Source organism: Pagrus pagrus, assembly GCF_965226575.1.
Source record: "Pagrus pagrus genome assembly, chromosome: 17".
In the NCBI taxonomy this organism is placed as follows: domain Eukaryota; kingdom Metazoa; phylum Chordata; class Actinopteri; order Spariformes; family Sparidae; genus Pagrus; species Pagrus pagrus.
Window position 1 is genome coordinate 17,167,035 of NC_140201.1, and position 26,907 is coordinate 17,193,941.

Below are 26,907 nucleotides of genomic sequence, written 5' to 3' on the forward strand. Positions count from 1 at the left end.
ATTGGTCTGGTTACCCTTTAATGACTACACAAGCAAACATATATTAATGTCACACAATGCAAAAGTTGTAGAGACTGGAGTTAAGTAAACAGTACATACACTGGCATTGTGGGTACCAGTTAAGACCTGTGCAATACTGGTTTGCCTCTGCTGCCATCTAGTGTTTGCCACCATAAACACACTGCTGGGTGGAGCTGTGAGTTCAGAACTACTAGAACAAGTCAAATGTACACCGGACAGATGTTACGGTACAGATATCAATAATCTCATGGACATCAAACATGGAGCGGTGGACATGGACATCATCCAGTTGTTTTGACATTATGTTGACTTTATTATCAGGTAAGGCATGTTTGTAATAACCCGCCACCATTCAGAGACACAAAACAAAGAACAATATATAAAATAGATTTGTAAGGTGCATCATAGTGCAAATAGACATCAGTACCATCTTTTTTAATTATGCAGTGCCACGGTCCATTTGAGTAGAATAAATATGTGACACTATGTAAATATTAAGTTGTTTTTGAACTCATATCACAATATCTCCAAAGACATTCTCCACATTAACACAATAAATCTTGCATTTATTGTGTAGCTCACTGTGAGTATTTAATATTATGAACTTGAGGGGGTTTAAATGTAAAATCAAATTTATAATATCAAAAATAGTTTTGTCTGGTTGGTTGATAAATCTAAAAAAATCTGTTCCCAATGAATCGGGCTAGATATTCTTGTTGTTCTGTTCTATTCTATTCTATTGTGGTCAAGTCTGACAAAATTGATAACATGTGAGTCCACGTGTCAGTTTATACCGCTGTTACTTTGGCATACAATCACATAGGCTTGTTTTGGCATAGACTTTTTTAATTGTTGAAATATTGAATCAGTTCTTAGTCATCCAGCTGACAGAGGCATGCTACCCCGCGGTTCACCCAGTGTTTCTGTGGCTTGTCAGAGGGCAGCTCGATGGACAGGACGTAGTTGGTTGAGTGGCCGGTGGTGGACAGGGTCCCTCTGCGGGCGCTGGTTTTGTAGACAGGACAAACGTAGATATCTTCATGTTGAAACTTGGCCATTTCTCCTGGTTTGAGCTTGATGATGGGCAAGGAGTCGAAGAGGATCTTGGGGAGGGACTCTCCAATCACCATGTTCTCTCTGTCCCAGCGAGCCCCCTCCATGAAAAGACCCCTAATGTAGGCCCCTTCCTCTGGCTTCTCCTCCATATGAGTCTCCTCTTTGGTGACCTAGAATGTAACCCAGAGCGTGAAAATCCAACCACTTTTATGATTAGGAATGACCAAAAACACATAGAAAATGTAGCAATCCATGCCTCAAATTCAAAGCCAATGTAGTCAATGGGGATGGTGTGCTTCCTGGCAAAATTCTGAGCCACTCCAGTAAGAAATGACTGGGTGAAGTAGAAGCCAGAGACCCAGAAGACTGTAGGCGGGCCGTTATCTATCCAATCCTGTCAAGACAGACATCCAAGCATACATATAGGTCAGTATTAGTACTACCTGGATGTTATAGATTGTTTAATTTTATCAATTCATTATGCAAATTCAAACAACTTCCCTAACTTGTGAAAAACTGTACACTGGACTGGAAAACTTAGTCTGTGTTCACCTTGACAGTCATATTACAAATATGTGTCCTTCACTCGAGGTCTGTGTGACCCATAACAATCATAAATCTTACTTGTAGGAACTGCAGTCTGGCTAAGAGATCAGTCACGTAGCTCCCCATTGGCTTGAGAGAGGGGTATGACTTGGCTGCCCACATAGCGGGCACCTTGCCCACCATCATGCTGCTGAAGACGTTTTCAAGTTCAGCAGACATAACAATCTGTCCCTTCAAGGCTTTGCGGATGTTAACCAGGCTGACGCGCACCACATGAGTGAGTCTGTTAAGAGGGGAGACAAATATGATCGAGTACAGGTTTTTCTCAGTGCGTCCTGTTCAAACTGATCAATAGTCTTTTCCAATACAGATATTTAATTCCACAGCAGCACAAGTGTACAACGAAATTCTAGCAGCATTCAGGTATTTCACACAAACATAAAATAAAGTAAAAAGTACAAGGGAAGTAAGTTGTTATTACCTGTTAAAGCGGATGAGTTCCTGCCTCAAAACAGTATTCATAGACTCCTCATACATAACTGGGTATTTATCCATCACCATTTGTATGTCAAAGTCTGCTGGCAGCCTAGACAGGATGTCTTCTGCAAGCTCATCTACTACTTCCTAAAACAAAAACAAACATCAACACAAAGTGTGAATATTTGTTTGCATGTAGTGTTTCTTCTGGGAAATAAGCATGAGCAATCAGGTAATAATGCAATACTAATATAATACAATAATGCAAACCTGAGGAGACTTAGCCCCGCCTCCTGTCTGCCTGGGCAGAGTCAGCAGTACTCCATCCAGGAGCTGATTGGTCTCTTGATTATCCTTAGTGATGTCAGCATTGCTATGAAGTCCGAAAACACAAGGATCGGCACAAATTGGAAGAGTGCGAATGTAGCTAACGTACGTCTGGAATAAAGAAAATTATTTGTGAAAATTAATTTCTTTATCAGACAGGGTGATTAAAGAATTATTTGTCTTATGTAACAGTAATCTTCAACACAGTGCCCTCGTGGCCAAACATTAACTAGATTTCATTTCAGACAAATATTACACTCAGTGATTAAAACCATTAATCCAGCTGCTGTTTACCTAAAATGCAAGCCTGCATGTACTTTGGCCATAATCATGTAATAAGACAGCTGATTAATGTGACATAACTAATAAACATGCTACAGCATTAGTTAGGAATTGATCAGAGCTCTGATGGTACCTGATGGGGACCATGAGCTGGGACATAATACAGATCTCCCTCGCACACGTGGTAGCACTCCTGCTCTATCAGCTCCCAGCTGTAGAAGATGGACAGAAGCGACAGCAGCAGACGCCTGTCTTTGTCATCTGTCACCCTGCCGCCATAGTTGCACTCGCCTAAAAAGGAAAGAGATTGTTAAAACCAAAATCAAATTGGAAATCAAAAAAACATTGTTGTGATGTTAATTGAGAAGTTTGAATCATGTGACTATATACTATATTCAGTATGTATCACTATATATACACCAATGCTGTACCACCAGACTACACAGCAGCGTCTTACATGGGCTGTAAGACTTCTCAACTGATCCTCAGCACTCCGCTATAAAAAAAAAATGTTTCCTTGTGTACTATAAAGGGATTACAACTTGCATTGTGCAATGGTGACGTTCCCGCTCAGCACATCACCTTGCTGCCAGTTTCATTGGTATTAATGAATTCCCTGCTGAATTAACAAGTATAACATTTTCACCTGTAAGGTATGTGAGGGCCTCCAGTGGAACCTCCTCATACTCATCCAGGAACATCTGGATCTGCCTCATACTGATCCTCAGGTCAGACTCATTGAACTCATACGGAATATTCCAACCTGAGAGAAATGGACAAACAACATTTAATGACAAAATAATAGTACAATAAACATAAACAACACTTTGAAAAAATGTTTTGAAATATCAAAGCACATTAAAATCATCCAATGTAAATGAAAGACATTATACAGTTTATATTTCTCACCCAGAGGTCCAAAGTTCCTCCTTTCCTGTACTAGAGCGTGGAAGAAGGTGAGACCAAACAGGAGCTTCTGCCAGATGACCTGTTTCTTGGAGCTGCCAAAAAAGGCAGGGTCAGAGATGGGGTGACTCAGGTAGGAGCGCAACAGGTTGGCTCTAATTCCTTTAGGAGGCTCATTGGTCATCTTCAGCCCGTTCTGCAGGATACTGACAGGGAACTTGTCGGATGGATAACTGGTTAACCACAACCTTGGTAGAGGAATAAAAGATACTTTTATCATCTTCTGTACGCTAGAACATGTTTCAGTTAAACTCAGAATCTGTGTAGAATCAGTTACCTAAAACTGGGATGTGTGTTCTCTGGGGTAATGGTTTCCTCACAGATCCTCTCCAGAGCCGGCATCCAGCTGGTGGCCAGGTGGCAGTTCTGTAGTACCACCCAAGTTCCTGCTTTGATGGCTTTGTCAATCATCTCAGCTGCTATGGGTCCTTGTCCTTGTCCAAGAGAAATGGTTTGGGTCCTACTGCCTCCCATTTCTACGTCATCAGCAAACTTCAGCAGACCTGAAGAAACAATATAATTCTCAATGAAAAGCTTCTGTATTTAATTGGAAATAACAGCTTGATGAGATAATCACCTGCAGTTGGATCAGATCCTGGTGACAACACAAAGATGAGAGGAGAACAGCAGTTGGAGTCTTTGTAACTCCCTGCCAGGTCAAATGTGGGTGGTTCAATGTAAACCTGTCCCATGTTATCCACAATGAAATTCTGCACTGCTGGAACCAGTTTATCTGGCCTGAAGCATCTGATCACTACCATTCTGTTCATCCCCACCAACTCACTCCACTGGTCAGGGAACTGGTCCTTGTGTGGCGTTCCTGAATCATAGAGCTTCTTCCATTCGGAGATGTTGTCTTGGACGTGTTTGAAGAAGCCATCCAGGTTTGGAAGTTTGGACGCCCTGACGATTTCAGACCAGGATTTGTCAGATAGCCACTCCGGAGCAGGGTTGGGGAACGGGTTATCCAATGCGATGCCACCTGTTAAAAGGAAGCGCCAGACTTGGTCGTCGACCTGGCCCTTACCCTGCATGATGCCTACAGTGAGCAGCAGGGAGAAGAGCAGCTTATCCTTCTCAAAAAGCGAGCGGCACACGTTATTGTAGATGCTGAGGGTAAAGTGCTCCACGATGTTGTTGATCCTTTTGGCCACATCATCACTCTTCACACTCTGGGCAATGGAATATAGGTAGAGGTTGATGAACCAGGTCAGGGAGTACTGGTACATAGGCTCAATATTGGCCATTTCTGAAATACAGAAAAATAAAATGGAGGAGTGCTCAGCCACAGGACGGTAGCCCATGCGAGTGTCATCAATCTCTTTCTCTGTGACACTGGCAATTTTTTGCTTCTCTGAGATCTCCTCAGAGAGGATTTTGGAGGATGACAAGATCTTAATGGCAGTCTCATCCTCCAGGATGTTCCCCTCAGAAGAGGAAAGCACTTGTAAGATCTTATCTTCAATTTCCTTCAGCTGCTTGTTGTTGGCAGCGCTCTCCAGAATGAGCTGGTTCTTCTTCTCCTCCAGCTCAGGTCTCTCTTTGGCTGCTACAAGCCCTAAAAGCTGGTCCTGAAGGCCTTGTGGCGTGATCATGAAGTTCAGCAGACAGACTTTGACGGCCACCTCTGGGAGGTAGTGAGGGTTCCTCAGTCCGGTGGTCATGTAGAACAAAAAGTCTTTGGAATATTCCACGATATTCTCTCCTATTTTCATGTACTCGACACCCTGCTGTTTGAAGGTCTGCTTCAGCAAGACAGGTTCCAGAACCGGATCAAGTTCCTCTCCAACGTTCTCCAAAAGAACCGGGGTTCCAAACTGGATGCAGTTCTCCAAGACCCTCACATAGTTTCCATCAGACAGTTTGATAACAGCAAGTTTATTGGCCTTCTCCATATTCCTGATCCACTTGTTAGCTTGACCTTGAGGGTCAATCATCAGGGGCCACCGACGGGAGTTAAACACAATGATACCATTGTCTGTGGAGAAGGAGTCCACAGGTAGTCCAGCGATCTGCCACGCCCTGATGGCCACCTGGTTACCCAGACTGTTACTGAGGGTAAAGTCCTTAGAACAGGGGATTTTCTTCTCCTGGCACAGGATATGCCACTGCTCCTGGCACTCTACACGGTAGTCTACTGTAAATGCCCCAAGGTAAGATACAATTCCTGAAGAGAGGAGTATATCACCTGTCAGGTTGGTGTATCTGCAATGGGAAATATATCAACAATCTGATTAATATTAAACTTCAGAAACACCACACCAAACATCATGACAATTAACGATGAGAACATTTCGATATACCTAATCCCAAGTTGCCTTGCAGCCTCCGTCCACCTGTCCTTCTCCCCACCCAGTCCTCCTATCAGCTTCTCTGCCCTGATCAGCTTCTGAGAACACAATTCAATGTTTTCCTCCAACTCTTTCTTCTTCTTAATCATGGTATCCAATTCATCATTCAGGCTCTGCAGCCTGTCCTCGACTTCTTTCAGCTCAGCTCTTTTCACGGACAACGTTTCCATCTGTACAGCCAGTTCGTCCTCAGCAAGTTTCAGTCTCGCCTTCTTGGGCGCTACCACTTTGGCTACACGCTCATAAATTTCCATTGCTCGCACCCATTTGCAAAGACCCTCGCAAGCTGAGGAGACATTTTTAATGACAGAGGGCTGGAAGTCAGGGTTGTCGACAAACTTGTCTCTGATTTTCTTGATGTACGGGGCAGGGATGTTGTCTTTGTCGTAGGCTTTGAGGCTTTCCAAAAACTTCAGGTCTCCGAGGAGCTTCTTTGAGGGGCCCCAGAAGTCCTCAATCATCTTACCTGCAAAATAATTACATGAAATAGTCATTCTGTTGTCATAGTCTATATCTAATCAATTTTTAAAAAAATATTTAAAACTTTCGTCAGTGAGGATAATGCTATTTGAAATGACATTTTCAAAGCTATGACCTTACCGCTGCCACCAGGATCAGGTTTCCTCTCAGGTTTGATGCCCTTCATGATGCAGATGGACTCCATGACTAGTTTGACTAGACCTGGTGGATTCTGCATAGACTTAATTACTGTGATGTCTGAAGGGTTTAAGGTGTTCAGGGCTGAGAGGGCAGCCTCCAATGCAGGCATCGCTTCTGCCAAGTCTCCCTCACACTCATCCTGAAAGACACAAAAATCTGTGTCTCGTGCATCTTGAAAACAATTAGTTGATTTATGTATATTTAGAGAAAAAAGATGAACGCTACTGTACAAAAATTATGGACTTATTTATGGTGGCTCCTGTAATACATGTATACCTTAATGGCTTGGGCTGCAGCTGCTGCTTCATTAGCCACCTTCTCATCAGCAGACACAAGTTCTTTCTTAGCATCCACCTCCACTGTTTCCCCCTCTATCTTCACCATCATCTTATCTGTTTCAGCAGAGGTCTGGATGAGCTCTGGCTGTAAGGCTGTCAGCTCCTCCTGCATCACTGACACCTGTGGACATAGAATCAAGTTGGCTGATGATGTGCCAAATAAAGACAGTAACATTCAACCTAATACTGCTCGACAGGGTGCATCACCTGGGATGCAGCAAACTCCAGTTTCTGGAGACCCACGATATAGCGGTTCCTTGCAGTATCCACTTCATTCCGCTTGACAGTGAGCAGATTCTTGAAGGTGAGGATGAGTTCCAGGTAGGAGGTGGGCGTGACATAGTTGTGTCTCCTCAGCTGGGAGAGGTATGTTTGAGACATCTCTCTGACATTTGTCTGGAAAGTCTTGCACATCTCCACCACCCTGAGATCATGGGAAAAACATAGAAAAATAAATATATCGGTATACTACTCAGTCCTAGATTCAAATTTTGTCAATGCAACTGTTACTAAGCTGGAATAAGTATGACTTTTTACACCCATCTTATGTCCTTACTCCAGTCTGATGTCGTCGTCCATTTCCACATCCTCCAGGAACTTGTGGGCCACCATCTCCAGAGCATCATTTGGCCATGCATGGAACCAGTCAATGGTGCAGCAGTTGATAAGGGAAGGGAACATTCTAAGACGGTTCCTAAATGCATCACCGATAGGACTCATGGCTGTTGAGTACAATAATTCCCAGTTACACAAATACTTACTAAAACTTCAGTTAACAAAAGGACATATGAAGGTGCCTACCCAGCACAATGTGAAGGTTGGCTTTCACACGATCAATGAAGAAGTTGTACATTGAGAGCGGAGTGGCATCAATCTTTTTGCCCTCCATCCGGGCAATTCCCTGCACCTTCTCTATGATGTCTGCACGTTCATCCGCAGCAAAGATGTTGGGCACATCACCAGTGTTCAGCAGCATGTTGACGTCTTCTAACATGGCCTCATCCTTAATCTGGCTGTCATTGAACAGGAACACCAGGCTCTTTCCCTCGATGCCTGCTTTAAGCATTATCTTCTTCAGGTCATCGCGCCAATCTGTCATGCTGTAGTTCTTGGTCAACTCAATCTGGAACAGGACGTAATCATTGATGAAGGTGCCCAGCTTGGTGGTGCTCTGACGCCCTGAACCGCCAATGCCAACAAGTAGAAGGTGGCCGTTGTCTTGTTTCAGCACACGGCAGATGCGGGAAATGTGTTCGATGGCAAACTTGAACATTACAAGGGACATGGGGGTCTTGCTGCAGCTGTTGTGCTCATCCAGGTAGAACTCCATCACCTCTTGTAAGGCAGACAAGTCTGTGATTTCATCGTAGGCCTTGACATCAGAATCAGGCTTGGCATAGTCACCGAAGAACAAGCTACGGATGCTCTCGTCCGCTACCTTGCCATCTGGGCTGAGATGGCTCAGGAGCTAGAAAACAATAGGAGAGATTTAGGATTAGGGATGCAAATTGTAAGCAATTTTTTGCTTAAGAACACTGTTTTAACCACTGACATGATCTATGTTTAATACAAAATCAGAGTAGGCTACATTAGGAGTTAAAAGAACAGATAAAGTAAAACACATTAGTTAGTAACACATTTTATTTTACTTTCCCATTAGCACATGAATGCAGATGGAATTTTGGAGGACAAAATGTACCTAGTAACAAAACTTTTTTTTTAACTCATTGATTGAGTGTGTATGTGTGCATTAAACAAATATGAACCTTTTCCACACTCTGCTTAAAGAAGCCTGAGGTTCTCTCTTTGACGATGCCAAAGAATGTCTCCTTGTCTTCGTTGTCGATGAGTCGGTCGTAGAAAACTCGGTAGACCTCGTGGATCCACAGGCGGATCAGTTTGTCTCCGTCCTGACGTATATAGCCAACATACAGTACATGAGGGAGAGATAGAGCAATTCAGAACAATTCGATTAAACATGTCATTATTGTTTTCACACCTACCTGCATGTGTGTATGCGGAGCCAGGAGCACGCCTCGTATCACTCGGGCAAAGTCTCGCAGGTTGAAGATGTAGTGAGACTTAGATGGGGTTGGAAGGAAGCTGTCCATGGCGTCCTTATAGACTGCCATGGTGGCCTGAACCATGATCTTGCCTAGCCTTGGACACAAGACAAAATACAGCGTGTCTCTCTGACAAAGAAACATTCTACTTCTCTCTGATACATATTTGATGAGTTACCTGTAGAAAGATGCATCAAAGCCTTTGCTGAAGTGCCAATCAGTGATGGAGCTGAATATCTTGGTCAGTGTTTCATCGTCAAAGGCATCAATTGTGATGATATTCAAGTGGCGGGTGAAGCGGCCTAGCATTTAAAACATTTTGTGATTATCAGTTACAGTAAACCACAATACTACTGCTTTCTTTCAAAATATTACTAATAAAAATAAATTATTATTTCAATACCTGTAATGTCATTCTTCCCACCACCAGGAGGCCCCATCGCAGACAGAAAAAGCACATCCACTATGTCCAGTCTGGAGGTGTCCTTCTTGTCATACCAGTGACGATGGTCAATCCACTGCCTCAACAGCTCGATTGGGGGCTGCGCGCCATAGATTTCTTTGCTTGGCATGTTCAGATCATCTATGTAGAAAAGATGACTGTCAAACACTTCTCAATTTGTGACACCCTCACTCCATAATCTACTTTTAACCCTCCAGTATGAGATGGCGCCATATATGCATCGTTCTTTACCAACATAGACGATACACTTCTTCCCAACAGGAGGTCCAAACATGCCCTTTCTTCTCCGGTCCAGCTTGGCCATGATGATGTCTTGTGTCTGATTTGCTGAGGTTCGGGCTGAGAAGTTGATACAGTTTGGTGTATACTGCTCTTTAGGCAGCTTAACTAGGAAGCTTTTGTTGATGACAGATTTGCCGGTGCCAGTGGGCCCGACAAACAGCATGGGTATTTCATGTGCCAGGTAGGTACGCAGGAAGAAAAGCTGGCGTGCTGTCTCCATGGTTGGGATGATCAGATCTGACACCTGGTGAGGATAACCAGAGTCTTAGCGATAAATGGACGGTGGCATGTTTAGCTGCAGTAACCTCTGTGACATAAACACACTCACATTGGCCCCAGCTGGAATAGCGTTTTCTTCATTTGTGATTGAATCAGTCCAAACATTCCACTGTCCTTGTCCATCCTTATGGAAGTAGAAGTCATAGACAGTGCCTGTAAAACAATAAGGAAACATTTTGTTTTATTAATCTAAAAAGGCAGATTTTTAATTGGTATGACAGCTATGCATTTAACTATTTTTTAAATTTTGTGACCTCTCTCTGGGAAGATGTTATTCTTTTTGAGTTTGACACTCTTAGGCCGAGGATGCTCATCGTCCATGCCCATGATGAGATTGCGGTAGAAGACATCAAACTTCTTACGGCTGTCCCCAGTGATGGTCCCACCCAGAGTCCATACAACCGCAAATAGGAACAGACCCTGCAGCCACATCGTTGTCTGCTGGCTGGACATCTGTGTACCACTGGCTCCTGATGCAGAAATTTCATCTGGGTGTGGACAGGAATGTTAGCACATACACACACACACACACACTGAAAAAAATAATTATGCACGAATAATCGATTAAAGGTGATTCTTACGAACCCATCAGGCAGGTGTACAACTTCATTAGGCTGTAGGCCAAGTGAATGGGAGATGTTTGAACAACAAAGCGACACTCTCTGTCTATAAAGTCCAGACAGGGCTGAACTAGCCAATCAAACAGGTCCACTATCTGTGGGACAAAACATCCAGAAGCGCATATAAGTCACATCATACCTACTGACATCTTGAAGGACATATGGGTTAGCTAATCAAGACATGCATTCTGTAATCTCACCAGTTCTCTATGTTCTGTGCTCAGACTCTCAGGCAGTGTGTTCATGTAAGAATCTCTAAAAGGAGACCAGCCCAGCTGCTGAGGTTCCATGTAGATCATTCCACACCTTCAGACAGATGGTTACATTTAATACTGTAACTTTGTTTTTCAACACACCACAGTTGCTGTTCCAGCTTCTGTCTGTGTTGCTTACCTACTGACGGTAGCCGGAGAGGCTTGCTCCAGGTCAGCAGGTTCAAAGATCAGACTCATCTTGGAACTCATCTGGATGATCTCACCACTCATCAGACAAAGCTAGCACAGAATAGAGTGAAGAACTCATTTATTTAAGAATACTCATTAAGAACTCATTAATTAATTATTAATCATTAATTTAAGAACTCATTTAAGAATACAAATCAAAGGTAAATCCTTTATAAAAACTATAAATGTACACACAAATGTAATTGAATCTGGTCAGCACTGATTGAGATAACTGGTTGTGGATCAATGAAGGGAAAGCCTGACCAACTAATTTAGTAATTAACTGCTATCAGCATGTAACATCTAGCAAAAAAAAAACTAAGGCGTCGAAATGTCCAGTACCTTCTTGTTGTCGTCTAGCACAGTATTCATGTTCTCAATCCACACAGCATCAATGGGCCCATCAAAGATGATCCACTGTCGATTTTCTGAGGTGGAGATAGCCTGATCCCTGTAGGAGGTGGCCAGCACGCCATCGGACCACTCGTGGCTGACCGGATCGAAGCAGCCATACAGCTGACCCATGGTGATGGCCTTAGGGTTGATGATGCAGTAATTCACTGCAAACTCCTCCATCAGCTTGGCTGAAAAAGAGGAGGGAGAAAGAATAAACCCTTATGATATTATTGCAAAAAAGAGAAACAAATAGCTTGTTAGGGGCCAAATTATGATAAAATAAAAAAACAGGGTGGCAGTCACAAGATGAATGTTAACTGAAATATATACCTTTATAAAGGTCTCCAAGAGCAGCAGCAAGAACTTTATATGCAGAAGTCTTTCCTCCTAGAGGATCTCCAACTATCATGAAACCATGGCGTACCAACATCATCTCGTACACCTGTGCATAATCACAAATCAAATTCTTAGTACATATATGTGGTTGAAGTTAACAACTAACCAAACAACTTTTATGAGTCACAGGTATTAGAAACCAATACTCCTCTTTGGTACCTGGATAATCTTGCCAATGAACCATGGGACAGGCTGGAGCTTGAATTTAGCAATGTTGTCATTAAGAGCCTCGAGGAGGAGATCATAGTCTGGTTTTGGAAGGACCACGCCAGGGAATAAATCAGAGATGATACCCTGTGGACAGCAGCAGGAGAATTGAGTGAAATAATCACTAAACCAACTGATTCATTCATAGAAATGCAACTGGATTAGTTAATAAATGTGTCACCTGAAACAGTGGCACATCCTGTGCCAGAAACTTGGCCATGTTGACGTCCATCAGTGCTCTCAGCAACAGCACGCTCTCATTCTCCTCCGGATACTTCAGCTTCAGATTCCCTGCTGCAGTCAGCACAGACTTCACAGCTCGCATGCCGTAGTCATAGTGGTGTTGGGACGACAGCTGCTCGGAGCACAAACGGTACGTGGCCACGATTTTCTGGGCCAGACTGTCAGTAAAATTATAAATGTATGAGGCTTGGTGACTGAACCAACTGGGAGCCTAGCCCAGAAAAAAATATGCTAACTAAAAATATTTTGTCAAGGACACCATTCACACGTACCTGCGAGATTCAATGAAGCCCATGGAATACAAAGAGATTTCTCCAATGAGACCATAGTCTGGCACCATCATGGCCACAGTACGGAAAAGAGCCTATGACCGGACAAGATTGACACGTACACATCCAGTTCTGGTTTAGTGTTCTCTCACTTCACATTTTTCCTGTTTTTTCTTCATTATCAGATTCTGCTGAATCATGTTTCAGACTACACAACAGTGCTACAGGGATGTACCTTTAGGTTGTCAGGCAGCTCGGCTCTGCCAGCGTAACCAGGGTTCATGGTGATGAACACAGAGCAGGTCGGGTTGAGGGACAGCTCTGTCCCCTCAAACAGGAAGGTCTTCAGACTCTTGGCAATGGCCTGTTGTATACAGAGGATCTGCTGAGCCACCACAGAGAGCACCTCCACCTATGACAGACACACACACACACACACACACACACACACACACACACACACACACACACACACACACACACTTTATGAGTAACTAAGTGACCACATTTGTAAATGAATATGCAAGATATAAAATGATGGATATTCTAACATATAAAAAGGTGCCTTTACCTGGCTCTATAAAGAAAATAGTGCAATGCAGACAAGAATAGAGCTACATTCTGCCATTTCATTTTTGTTTTTTTAGAGAACTGTAGCAGCAGTGCTTTGTGTGAGCTGCAATCTGTCATTTACACTCTTTGTTAAGGCAGTTTTAAGTGTATTAAAATAATCCAATCAACTTGGCATAAAAGCAAAAGAAGTGTCTCTACATCCTGCTGAGCTGTAAACGAGCTAAATTTGGCAAGGTGTCTGAGTAGGAAGAAAACAGATTTTGTTAAGGTTTTGCAAGCTTAATTACAAATGTTTAATTATTCTTGACCTCAGAAGCCAAACTGACTTCTTATTATTACCATTTTTCAATATAACAACAATAACAACGACATTGGAAAAAAAACAAAACAATACTTAATCTTACATTAATCGAATATTTAGGCTACTATTCAGTTAATTGAGTCTCATTCGATTGAACAGATTTGACCAATAATTGTGCTCACCTCAATACGATTGAACTCATCAAAGCAGGCCCATGCTCCAGACTGAGCCAGTCCCTTGAAGAACTTACTCATGGCTTTGTAGTCCAGACCATCGGAGCAGTTGAACACCACACACTAGAAACACATAAAAGCTTAACTATATAATAATAATGATATAATAATATCAGCGTTAAGACAAAAACACATAAAATGCAGATCAGTATGTTACTGTAAAACATTTTGTTGTACCTGTTTAGCCAAAGCTTTTGCCAGATCTTTTGTGGTCTCAGTCTTGCCAGTTCCAGCAGGACCCTCCGGAGCTCCGCCCAAGTACAACTTTAAAGCCCCCATTAGAGTTCTGGTGTCGCACAAAGTCATTTGACCAAACCATACAAGAGAAGAGAGCTTAACATCTTGGACATTTGTGTTACTGTTAGAATATGGCTACACTAAGGCCAGCCACAGATAAAGGATCAGATATACTGTAAGTTACCTGTAACAGCGGTCAGTAAGTGGTGTGATTACAAGACGGGGGGAATTGCCCAGATATTCATAGCCATATTTCAAGCAGGTGGTGATCATGCGCAGCATCACATCGCCATCCTCCCAGAAGTAACGCAGCTGAGAAATCCATGCAAAGTCATTCAGGGAGGAGATGCGGTCCTCTGCCAGTTTTGCCACAACATCTCGAGCTAGGAGAGAAAAAAGCATGAGAATTTTCTGCAAGCTAGATTCAATCTACAGAGTGTATTTTATCTTTTTAAAGTAACGGTTATATTACCATGAACATCGATAACAGTAAGAGCACCAAGGGTCATTCTTGCCCCTCCAGGCAGCTTCCCACGCACCAGCTCCACAATATCAGCAATCTGGGTGTTGCACTTCTCCACATAAGCCTGTGGGTGGAATGAAAAATCATATGGTTAAATACGGTTGGTGAGTGATAATTATGTCGTTTTTGAGCTCAGAAGTTGTCATTCCATGCGCAAGTTAGCAGTGGATGTGCTGGTGGATTTAAAGACTGACAGAGAGAGAGTTGGTCTGGATGGCTTCAGATACTTCAGTGGTCCAAAAGATGGAGGAGGCACAAATGATGACTTGGCCAGGCCACTGCAACACCCACTTCTTTCTGGGCACCTACCAACAAAAAGTAGTATTACACAGTAGAGAGTTGTGCACACTTCTTATAGCCATTTCTTCATCTGATCCAGAGTAAATGGTAATATTTGCAATTTACATTTCTTTGATCACCTTTTTTTACCGAACGTTGTAATAGTGTAAAAGTTTCACAATAATTAAAAAAAAACATCAAACCATTCATAAAATTAAACTACCCCAGTCTCCAGTATAGCTACAACTTGCTTACATCTACTTTCAGTCAACCTCAGTTAATCACAGATTCAACAATTAAGCTGTGACTCTAAATACCTCAGTATACTGAATCACTCCTTGATGGATGACATGTTGAACACTCCTAAGCATCAGTTGCTCCACCTGCAGCAGCCACTTCTCCACCATACCCTAAAAATCAAACAGTCACAGTCTGCCACATACTGCATGTCCGCCATGTTTTGTCCAGCAAAGTAAATTTTTTTGACAAAACAGAAATAAAAGAATATGAAATATATATGACACTTCTATGCATACCAATTGACTGTGAAAAAAATATATTAAACAAATATTGAGACTATGTTTAAAAACGCTGACTGTTTTTTACCTTGGCTTGGGCTGGATACATCTTTTCTGTGAAGGGCACAGTCTCCTTCTCAGAGCTGATCATGCCAGTGATCGCCATGTCCTCGGTGAACTCCAGTTTGGCGATGCCCTCGAAGCACTTCTTCAGGTGGGGCTGCACACACAGCGGGTCTTTGGTCTGTGACAGGATCTCCAGCAGCTCGTCGTTGGACAGGAAGAAGAACCTGGGAATGTGATGAAGAGGAAATAACCACTTGACAAGACCATCAGGAAGACTGATGATACAAGTGCTCATTGTGTCATTCTTTATCGATAATGTACTATAAGGGCTAGTGCTATCGGTCAAAACCTGGGGAAGTAGAGCCTCTTCTTCTCCAGGTAGGTATTGAGGCCTTTCTGGATGTCATCTAGAAACCCATTGGACTCCTGTAGCCGTTCCAGCATGTTGGGCTGGCCTGTAGCCACCAGCACACGTGCATCTTTAACCTGGACCAGTGAATTCACACAGCAGCCAAAGTGAAGCAAAGCACATGAGACTCATTTTACGCAGACTAAAACAAGAGTTTGTGTCAAGAGGGTCTTACCGCCTCGCCGATGATGTTCTTCCAGTAGCTGTCCACAATGGCAAACTTACGTCCCTCCTCAGGCATCTGGGCAATGATGTCCTCAGAGCTGAAGATGGGTTCAAGGTAGAGCCAAGTGGCTTGACACTTCAACATGGAGTCTATGATGTCCTGCATACTTAGCAGCTTGTCCTCCCATTGCTAGGTAGGAAAGTAACGTGAGAATAACACAATTATGGCAACACCAAGCTATAGCTGTAGCATTTTACAAGTATAGTTTATAACAATCCCACAAAAGCCACATCATACTCAATAAATAAATGATTACAAAGAAGAACCCACAAAAAGGAAAACAAGATAGCAGGGTAAATATGATACACAAGCAGTGTGGCAGTGTAAACAAAATATTTTGAGAGCAAGCCTTTAAACATATATGTGGATTCATAAGATTACTATGTATTGGCTATCAGCCTGCATTCCTCAAACAGGTTGTTTCAAGCCTTTTTATGGTAATTTCATGACTTCAAACAAAGTCAGTTTCACGGTTGTATAAAATGGTGCTACTGAGGTTGTGTTGATACAGAACAGACAATTTTGTTACTTGCTCTGGCATGAAATTGAGCTTGAATTTCTACCTGCTCAGACCACCTCTCATTGCAGACACAAGTTATTTTTGTGTCTCTAGTTGGCAGAGGTGCAAACTTACTTTATGTATGTTTAATTTAGGCTCTTTGACTTTAAGACACATTTTTAGTTGTAAAATCATAACAAAAAAGAAAATGTTTTTATTGAAGCATAATAGCCATTTTTCCAATGAACAAAGAAAAAAGAAAAACAGATAAACAAAAACACTCCACCCACTAACAGCCCTGGTATGGTAGAAATTTCCATGTTTGAAAAAAAAATTCAGTATGGTATGAGGACCCAATGTATGTTAACAAAGTATATATTACAACGTTAAGTAGACAATAAGAGCACAGGAGAACAAGTTTCCATAGTTATTTACAAGACAAGGGGGTCGAATGATGGTAGTAAGGCCTTAAAAGAGCCCCACACTTTTTCATATGCTGCCGGTTTCCTCCTCACACTATATGAGATCTTTTTTGAGGTGTGCTATAGGATATATAGTGATTTAACCCTTGCCTCTGTAAAGGAGGATGTTCAGATTTCCAATTTCCTAGGACACACTTTTTACCAGCTTTGCCAGCAAGTAATATGAAGTAATTTTCTTTTAATATGGTTCAAATTTAAGACCTTGTATGTCTCCCAAGATCCATACCCCAGGGTGAGAATAAAGTTCCTTTTTTATCAAATATAAAGTCATAAAAATATAAACGTCATAATATTATATTGTGTTAGATTGTTGATTGTGACAATAATTTATCTGTAGCTGCTTGTGGGAATATGCAATAAAGGTCCTGTATCCATCCTTCAGCAGCAGGAGTGATGTGTAATTCATCTTTCATTTAAAAGCTCTTAACTTTTAGAAAAAGAGATATTGTAGTCGGCACCATTGTTCTATTCTTTAAGTAAAGAATTAAATAAGACATCCAGTTGTCTTCTTTAAGCCAAGTTCACTATGGCAACATCTACTATTCATACCTACTGACCAACAAGGGAAAGGCTTTATTATCCCTTTCACATGCTCAAGGGGACCAAAAGTGATTTGTGTTGCTGTGTCTTACCTTACAGTCAGCCTCTATTGGCTTGATGAAAGGTGAACTTCGCATGGTCTGTGTCTTTATAATGTGGTCATCAAGAAGCATTTGGATGTCATCCACTGCTGACACAATATTGGTACCCTATGATGGAACATTCAGTCTATTTAATGCATGTTGATGTCAGTGCTGTGTATAAAAAAATCATGGGCAGCAACATAACCAACATTTACATTCAAGATATAAATCTTTGGAAAAGTTACACTGACTATGTCTGAGAATTTTAGCTTGTGGTGAGTCTATGTAATGTATGTGATTGTGAATGTGTTCATCATACTGTATCTCTGTATTGAGTGAAACAGAACTGCAGCTCAGTCCATTCATTTTTCATCTTCTCCATGGATTTTTCCAGAGAGTACTCTTTACTGGCTGCTGCTCCAATCTCTTCCAACCTAGGGTACAGCAAGAAAAAAAGGATCCATTGTCTTGTGATCATGATGGGTTTTTCCATAACTCAGCAAACGTATTAGAGCTGTACCGAATGTCTTTTTTTTTTTCTAAATTTGAATCCTCAATTGAAGTTTTTGAATGAAGCTTCAAATGGTGTCATATTTTCTGAAGTTTTTACCCTACAAAAAATAAAAAATCCACAAACAAAATCCTCAATTTCAATAGTCAGTCATCATAGGCAATCTTAAATGCCTCCAAACCGGTAATTTCTTTAATATATTTCTGTAGTTGTTGGTAAGAAGCACTGCCGTCTTGATGGAGCACCAAGCGCCAAATGAATGAAGCTGCTAGACCACCCCCTTAATACAGGTGTATGCCTCCCTTAGTGAATGGCAAGCAGGAGAGCAAACAGTTTTTTGACTGCAGTGAAAATGTAAACAAATATGGATCAAAGGAAATTTTTATTAGATTAAAACAAATTAAATTTTGGACTACTTCTACCTTGAAGTCAAATGTCAACGTTATGAATGGAGCTTTGAACTATTCTGTTCAGCCCTAAAATGTATGATTAACATAAAATCGGGGTGACTATCTTACAAGTCATGGTTTTCCTTTAAACACTGCACACTCATTTTGCTCTCTACATGTATTCCAACATGGTGTAATGTCTTACTTATCAGAGAACTTGGACAGCCCCAGGTCCAACATGTTCAGCAGTGAACTGTTCTCATCTGGTTTGACATCGAAGTCCACGATGCTGCTGATCTGCAGACACATAAATTATTCACATCAGCTTCATGGATCACAAGAGACGCAGGACACTTGGTCCTTACAAAGTGAATCTGACACTGGATTTCTATCAGTGTCAGCTGATCTAACGAAGCAAAGAAAAAATAATGGATTCAGCCGACCATCTCCCAGTGGCGGTCTTTGATGCCGGGGTTACAGATGGTGGTCAGGATGGGTAGGTGCTGCTTGAACTGGTCTATCTTGCTTTTGAAGCTTTTGGCCATACGACAAGGCCCGGGAAGATTAGAGAAAGACTTGGTCAGCTTATGCATGGTCCTCCACATGATGTCCAGCTCATCAGAGATTTTCTCAGCATCCAGGTGTCGGAAAGGACCTAAGAGTTAAAAGATCAAGGAAGTGCACCAATGTGGAAACAACTGTTTAGTGTTCCATTGGTTGTATTTGTGCTATTTAGAGCTTTTTGAACACAGTCATGAAGTAGCTGTGAGAAAATACAAACAATGGGCGTGGTTTCCCAATTTGAGTCACCTACCATTCATCCACTCTTCCGACATGCTCTGAAAGTTTAGCGCTGTGGTCCAGAGCTGTTCATACGGCTGTTTGTCAGCTATCAGCGTTTGGAGCATTGGGAACTGGCTCTGTTCCTTCTCCAGCAAAGTCTGCTCGTTGTTGATGTCCTGGAGGAATGACAGCAGTACAAACATCTTCAGGCTACCATCTGAAACATGACTTTTAGGATCAAGTAAGGTCTATGTTTTGCTTGGGTAATCAAAATATAAACGCATACATATTTTCAGTATCCAAAAAAGCATTTCAGTCTCACGCTGTTGAAGTGCAGTGCCTACCTCTAGTTCAAGTAGAGCAGCCTCTAGGTTTGCCGTGATTTGACTGAGATTTCCCACATTGTTCTTCATCTGCTCCATGTTCATCCCTTCCTTCTTTTTAAAGGCCTCTATCTCCTTGTCCATATCCTGCAGCCTCTGCTCAAAGTCTGATATCCTGTCAAACAGTCAAATGGAGATATAGGAGTTGGAGACACTCTAGTTGGTTTAGTTTGTCAGATAGAGCTGCAACAATTCAGTTAATCGATTAGTTGTCAACTACTAAATTAATCACAAAGAATTTTGTTAATTGACTAATCAGTTAAGTCATTTTTTAAGAAAAAAGGTCAAAATTATTTGATTCCAGCTGGTTTCTTTACTCTTCTATGACAGTAAACTAAATATCTCTTGGACAGATGGACATTTTTTATCCTTTTCTGACATGTTAAAGACCTATCAACAATGAAAAAATCGTTAGATGAAGCCCTAGTGTCAAAGAATCTATATATCTTATTATTTTCCTCCATACCACTCCATACAAGGATGTCAGAAAAAACATGGTAAAAAACATGGACGTTGTGTGTTTGTGGTGGGATGTGTCGAAATCTAAATTTAAATTTACTGCACTTTCCATCTTTGAGCCAAAAGGTCTCATGTAGTCTGCGTGGTGTCTAAAGAAGCTGAGGGACAGACAAGTGGCAAACATCACATTCTGCTGTGGTGGTTGCAACTTGTGCAGGCCTGGGGGTGTAAAACGTACGTATAAACGTTCATTCAGTTACCTTGTTTGGAGATGGTCCTCAGCTTCTTCTCTCATGGTGACCAGGCGAGCCTTGCTGTGTTCAAGCTCAGTCAGGATCTGACTGGGCCACTGAAAAACACGGGAGTTCAGCCTCAAGTCGTCAGCTAAAGGGATAAAGACGGACAGAGAAAAAAAAGACAATTTTACAATTGCTTTATTCCAAAAAATTGATACACTGATAGGCTGAAGGTTTAGCTACAAAATATGTATTCTATGATGGTACTTGTGTGTTTGTGACTGTTTTTGTAAATACCACAAGAGGTTTCACATACAGGGCAAAATGGCGTAGTCTAGGAGGAAGCTGAGGCGGTTTGCTGCCTCATCAATCTCATCTGTCAGCTTGTGAATGGTCACATCACTGGTCTTTTTAATGAACTGGTTGAGAGTCACCAACTTCTCTGTGGTTTCTGGGGTACCTCTGATGGTCTCAGTAATCTCCTCGTACTTTTGACAGATCCTGGGAAAGTACAATAGCTTTTGATTGACATTCTTTCTCTTCAAATTTAAAGTGACAGTTCACCCCAAAATACAAAAATACATGTTTTTCTGAGTGTTTATCTATCATTATCTTGTCATAGTGGGATGTAAAGAGTAATATTGTCCTCTTCAGCAGAGCTGTATTGTTAGCTAGCAATGATAGCTTTAAGTAATATGTAACTGATTTCCTGTTGACACTGAATAAAGAAAATAAATCAAATGATCAATCTATCAGATACTTTCTGCTGTTGAAGTTACAAAGGTTTAAGGATGCAGAGAGTTTCCTCGCACCCTTTGTTAAGCTCTCGGTTCTCCTCCACTTGGAACGTAATGATCTTGTCTGTCAGTCTCTCAGCACGGTCACACAGGTCATCATTCAGCTTGCCAGCATACAGGCAAAACATGGATAGAGGCACAGTGACGTGCAATGAGGCGATCTCTTTCCACAAGTGATTGAGGCTGTCGATTTTCTGAGGATTGAGTGATGGAGAGATGACGTTGGCGAAGCAAGTACACAACCAATGCCAGCGTGAAAACATAAAAAAGTTCAGAGTAGAGTTCAGATGGAATGATTTAATCACCTTTCTGAATCCTTCTAACGTGTGCTTCTCTTTGAGGAAAGCTGATATCTCTTGTTTTGCTGCATGGTCCAGTAGATTGCTGTATTTTTGATATACATTCAAATACCTGAGGAATAACATGTAGTATTAGCAGTTCTTTTACACGTGCTGGTACATCAGAATAATTTAACACATATATCTGGTCAATGTTTTCATTACTTTTTAGGTCCCAAGGTGTTTTTGTGGAAAATATCCTCAGCTTTGTTGATTAGGTTTGTGACCAGCCAATCATCAGGGCTGACGGTGCGGAGGTAAAGGTTCTTGATATTGGGAAATAGGTTACATTCCACCTGGCCAAAGAATATCAGTCACAGATTATACTTGTTTGTTGTATAAAAACATAAATTAGATGCCAATAAGATCATTTAAGCTTGGAGTGGTCAGGAAATACTGTACCCTCGGGAGCTTCTCAGCACTCTTGATGATTTCCATAAAGGTTCTCTGTATGAGCTCCCAACATTCCTCAAAGCTGGGAATAAAGTTAATGTGAGGCTCATTCACTTGTAGTTTCACCAGCAGCACCTGAGACTGGACATACTTCATCTCATCAAACACCTCGCCAAAGTCACTGCCGCCCTGAAGAACACAGGAAAAAGGGAAAAAAAAAAAATCATAAGTCTGAAAAATCTGAGTACATTTACACACAAGTCCAAACACTAATTTTAATGTGTTAATAAAATGGAACAAGTAAAGTTTTGTCCAAACCTCGTGTATGGTGAAGAAGTATAGCAGATCCTGTAACGAGTCTATGACCAAGCTTCTGAGCTGCAGTGACATGAGAGTAGCCACGCTGCTGAAGAACTCCTTGACAGCGACCGGGGCCTCCTCCTCACTCTTGGGGATGAGGGGCAACCACAGGTCCTCATAGGTGTCAAAAAGTGATGCACACTGAGGCAGCCACCTGAAAGAAGACGGTCAAGAAGAGATCATCACAGCATATTTTTGTGTTTAATATCGAAGCATAAGAATTGAAAAGGTTGTATTAACAAAAATATACCCATTAATAGTCACAACATAAAACTTTAGGTTAATAAATTTTTTTTTCTTATTTTTCACTTGTGCAAAGGGTCAATCATTATCATTTCATTTTTTTCAAATTGAAGATTTTCTGAATCTGAATGGTGGTTGTAGGAGGACTTCATTTATTGTAAAAGGCAATTTTGTGCAAAAGTGTCATTTTACAGCAGGGAACATCACAATTTTGAGGTCCATGCTGAGATATAATTGAGGTGAAAACTGTATTGAAAGCAATCTCCTGCTTTGAAAAAAATCTATGTATTTTTGAAAACTTAAATTTGCAAATCCAATCTCAATGTGTGCGTGCACTCAACTTCTTATCTTAATTCTTCGTTTTGCTGTAATGAGAATCCCTTTCCAAGAGCATGTGAGGTAACAGAATACCTGATGCCGACTGCACTAATTACTCAGGTATTACATCCCTATTTACTCCCTGGTTCTTATTGACACAACCTTACAGAGACACATAATGTCCTCTGGATTGAGTATGGCTGTCATGGGAAACTGAGACACTGCAGAATAGTTGTATCCAAGTGAGTGCAAATTATTAACATGAAAATAAACAAACAGCAGCTAATTTCTACAAAGTACAGGGGCTCATGTTTCAGTCAGCCTACATGGCTGCTACATGGTCAAACAGGCTATACAAGAGGCACGCAAACAAAGGATGCAATGGAATCCTAAAGTGAGGCAGTGTGTAAAGTCATCCCCTGAAAGGCAGCCTGACATGGGTGATGAAGTGGACAAGGTGGAAACATGAGACTGCCCCTACAACAGAATTAGCTCTCTGGGTAGTGTGCATACTATAGAAGCCAATGAGAAGACACACTACAGTGATTAAGTCTGGACATCACGTTATGTTCTCACTGACAGACTGGCTGTTTAGAGAACTGGCGATACTCACTTTTGGACTAGTTCATCTCTGGTGGTTTGGCACTGTCTCTGGACAAACTCTTCAAACTCAGATGGCAGGAGGGGGAGGCTGGTGGAGAAAAGGTCCTCCAGTCGAACAAACCTCAAGGATGAGAAGCTGAAACAAAATTGTATTTTTTATTTATTTTAATACACTTTTACCAACAAACATTTAGATACACATAATTCCAAAGCTCTTATTTGATTTGGATTTATGTGTATCTAGATGTATGCTTGTGCAGGGGGGGGCAGGAAGCTAAAATCTTATAGACCCCTCCTTAAAACTCATAAAAGACAAACAGGATTACACTGAATAAAAACAATTAGGGATAGAAAGAGCACTACAAAACAAAGAAAGAAAGAGGAGTTAAATAAATAAATAAATGAATAAATAAATGTAATCTATATCTGATTGAAATCACAGTGTAGCACATTCTTAAATTACCCGTTTAGCCAGACATCCTGCAGTAGGACCATAATGTGACTGACAGTGAATAGATGTTGGCTTTGCCATGTGTGGGCCTCCTTGTAACTAGTTGCCCAGGGCACTGGTGCACGGATCACCCTCGCGGGAAAGGGCTTGGGCACGCTGGATATGGACAGTCGCTGGAGTTCAGACGGGTCCATCAGAATGTAGTCCACTGAATAGGAACAACATGTACAACAAAACAGATGAAACAGATTGACATACTGTCATTTTCAAAGCTAGGGGGCTGTTTAATTACAGAGGAAAAAAATCTGTTAACTGAGACACCAACTAGGGTGATCAGCCTTTCAAACTCACATGGTAATATATTTTAAAGAATCACAGTTTCTTCTGTTTAATAATGCAACAAAATGTGCTAGCATATAGAGATGGCAGGAGATAAAAAGAAAAGTTAAAGTGGAGTTCTGTGGGGGTTTTTTTTACCATCAGACTGTTCGTATAATCAATGTTAAAGTGCTCAGGATGTCGAAATAAAGCAATAATGCCTTTAAAGAATAACTGACACTTTAATGCTGCATACCTATGCTCTTCTTGATGCTGAAGTAATAATCTTCTTTGACCTCCTCTTCCATGTTTGCCCTTATTATCTGGAGGTGTTTACTAGTATCTTCAGTGTCAGGAGTCAGCAGGCACATGATGTTCATCATCTGCTCTCGAGGCAGGGGGGGCAGCATAGAGGTGGGGACACCCATGGTGATGTAGTACATATGCCTCTGTGTGAGTGAAATTAAGATCAACAATGTGTCAGAAAAAAGGAGACCCGAAGATGATAGGTTCATTACTAAATTCATCTATACTTGCTTCCAGGTCTTTCTCATTAGGTTCTCTCTGCTTGTCCCTCATTTTCTCCTCTTGGCTGTACATGATGTCCAGCTGCTCATTAGGGCTCATAGGCCGGCTGCTGGGATTGCGGATGTTTCTCGATCCAGGCTTTGGCCGAGGTGAGAGTAAAGCCTGAGGAGATGTATCCCTGTGAAAGCATTAACAAATGGCATCAAATGCTTCGAGAAAAAAAGAACATCATGAAAGATAAGCTATTATTCAAATGTGTCGCTTTAAGGGTGTAATTACCTTCTACTTGCTTTAATTGCTACTTTCCTTCCAGGAGGAATAGCTGCTAAAAGCATCATTAAGATCAAAAATCCAATTCTGAAATGTTTCCAGAGCAGCCTTAAGTGTTCTCAAAGTAAAGAATATTGCAATTTCAGATTAATTTTGAACCTCCCCTAGTCACACAGACCAGGGTTTGATATGAGAGCAACATGAAAGGATACGAAGCCTTGCTGGTTTTGCCAACGATTGCCGGAGAGTGCGTTGTCTGTGCTGCTTGAGTTTATTAATTTTAAGGTCTTGGGCCCGGGGACTGTAGTGGTTTCCAATAGATTCACTGGGAGTACGGTGAAGAAGTTGCTCTTTAAAGGGAACTGCTAGAGTCCAAGACTTGGCCTGGAGGATGGGTGGGTAGTGACTGTGCCTCAAGACGATCTGAGATCAAATAACAGATCAAGTGTTAAGACGGTGCATGGCAGCACAAAGGTTGGTGGGTTTAAATTGGCAAATATCTGAGCAAAACTGGCTTCAAATGATACACTTACTTCATACAGCTCTGAGGGTTCGGCATTACAAGTTGTGGGTAAAGGTGGGGGAACAGAATATCCTCTGTTCTGACTCATATTGTAGATGGAGTCATCCTCCATCTGTAGTTCAGACAAAAAAAGGTGGACACTTACTCTTACTGACACATTACCTCAAATATCCCTTACGATCTCTTACCTTTTGATCCAAGTCACACTGATTCAAAAGCTGTACAGGATTAAACCAAATAAACAGTCTTTTTATTTCAGTACTTTAAACACAGGCCTTTAATTGTTCCTGCAATGTTGATTTAAGTGCATACATTTGCATACAATATATATTGGTAATATACTGATAAAAGCACAATAACAAGCACTCTTTCCTAAGTATTTAGTTAGTATAAATGAGGGGGGTTTCACCATGAATTGTGCCAAACAGCTCAAGTCAACAGTTAACTTAACCTAGCTAACGTTACGCTACCTGCTTCAACCGTTCCATCTCTGTCAGCTTCTCCTGCCAATAAAGAGAGAAACAAAGCACATAATATGGATGTATGAATGACAAAAGGTGCACATTTCCACTTTTTATCAGCACAACCTGTCAGTTAAAGGCTAAAACAAACAAGTTGTGCCTTTCACTATCACTTACCTTCTACCGGTCGCTCTGTAGGATTCCATTCATTGCTGCGTGAGATTAGCTTAAACGTTTTGTGTAAAACTGCCTGTCAGCAGTTAAAGTTGCCCCTCAGAGTTTGGAAGTATTTATCTGCTTCTGTTCTATGGTATGAGTGACAGAGCAATTTTACGCTACTGAGTTTAGTTTTGCCTGTCAACACTTTGACTGAGGAGAAGACATCACGGCGCTGTGAGCTCAAACACTGTTGATCTCGGTCGGGACTGTCTCCATGGCAGCCCGGCTCTGTGGTGGGCGGCGCCGCGTGCACTCGTTTCCTGATACATGTCGGACCAGGGTGAACGTTTCTGTGTGTTGATGTGGTCACAGACAAAACGACGAGCACTACTGCTCAGTGACACAACTGCCTTTGTTTAAATGAGTCCATTATATTCCATTAAAAAGAGGACAAGGCTCAGGGGTTGGGACGGCGGGTTGTGCTGATAGTTCACTTAAAAAAGCATCACCATCCAGCAATTACACTGAGCCCTCTGCTGGCAGCCACACTGCCTCTGCCACCGATTGGCCTGTGTGGGTGTCATCCAGCCCCAAATATAAATTTTTGATTGCGAAAAAATGCAGTTTTAGTAGATTTGAATTACTGAATGCCATGCCACTAAAATCATCATGTACTCAAAAAATTAAATTGTGAAACTTTGCCCAAATGATTTTCTTTCTTTGTAAACAG

General features: G+C 41.6%; 1 protein-coding gene across 3 annotated transcripts; it reads right to left on the minus strand.

Annotated features, from left to right (window-relative positions):
* Positions 1-849: 849 nt before the first annotated feature.
* On the minus strand, positions 850-26,471 carry dnah3 (dynein axonemal heavy chain 3). 3 transcript variants are annotated; one of them, XM_084380350.1, is made up of 63 exons: positions 26,196-26,471; positions 26,028-26,060; positions 25,568-25,669; positions 25,247-25,457; positions 25,044-25,089; positions 24,774-24,942; positions 24,493-24,685; positions 23,931-24,126; positions 23,478-23,603; positions 22,262-22,457; positions 21,953-22,132; positions 21,716-21,846; positions 21,518-21,623; positions 21,228-21,406; positions 20,732-20,916; positions 20,440-20,563; positions 19,682-19,835; positions 19,369-19,513; positions 18,998-19,209; positions 18,760-18,851; positions 17,974-18,088; positions 17,664-17,780; positions 16,000-16,179; positions 15,765-15,901; positions 15,438-15,639; positions 15,149-15,241; positions 14,747-14,857; positions 14,502-14,616; positions 14,214-14,412; positions 13,970-14,078; positions 13,742-13,855; positions 12,921-13,097; positions 12,689-12,780; positions 12,355-12,574; positions 12,126-12,260; positions 11,901-12,012; positions 11,517-11,758; positions 11,125-11,225; positions 10,932-11,037; positions 10,697-10,826; positions 10,366-10,599; positions 10,161-10,264; positions 9,782-10,076; positions 9,491-9,670; positions 9,266-9,389; positions 9,028-9,184; positions 8,791-8,934; positions 7,826-8,492; positions 7,581-7,746; positions 7,232-7,448; positions 6,963-7,145; positions 6,622-6,825; positions 5,979-6,487; positions 4,253-5,880; positions 3,953-4,178; positions 3,619-3,863; positions 3,356-3,472; positions 2,843-3,000; positions 2,371-2,538; positions 2,105-2,247; positions 1,702-1,906; positions 1,334-1,471; positions 850-1,247 (listed from the first exon to the last, which is right to left on the minus strand). In XM_084380350.1, exons 2-63 carry the CDS (start codon positions 26,043-26,045, stop codon positions 894-896), a joined length of 12,138 nt encoding a protein of 4,045 aa, XP_084236476.1. In that variant the 5' UTR covers positions 26,046-26,060; positions 26,196-26,471; the 3' UTR covers positions 850-893. The 3 variants fall into 3 exon arrangements, with proteins under 3 accessions (XP_084236476.1, XP_084236475.1, XP_084236474.1); XM_084380349.1 differs by having other exon boundaries at positions 25,044-25,086; positions 26,028-26,063; positions 26,195-26,471; XM_084380348.1 differs by having other exon boundaries at positions 26,028-26,063; positions 26,195-26,471.
* Between the last annotated feature and the right edge of the window lie 436 nt (positions 26,472-26,907).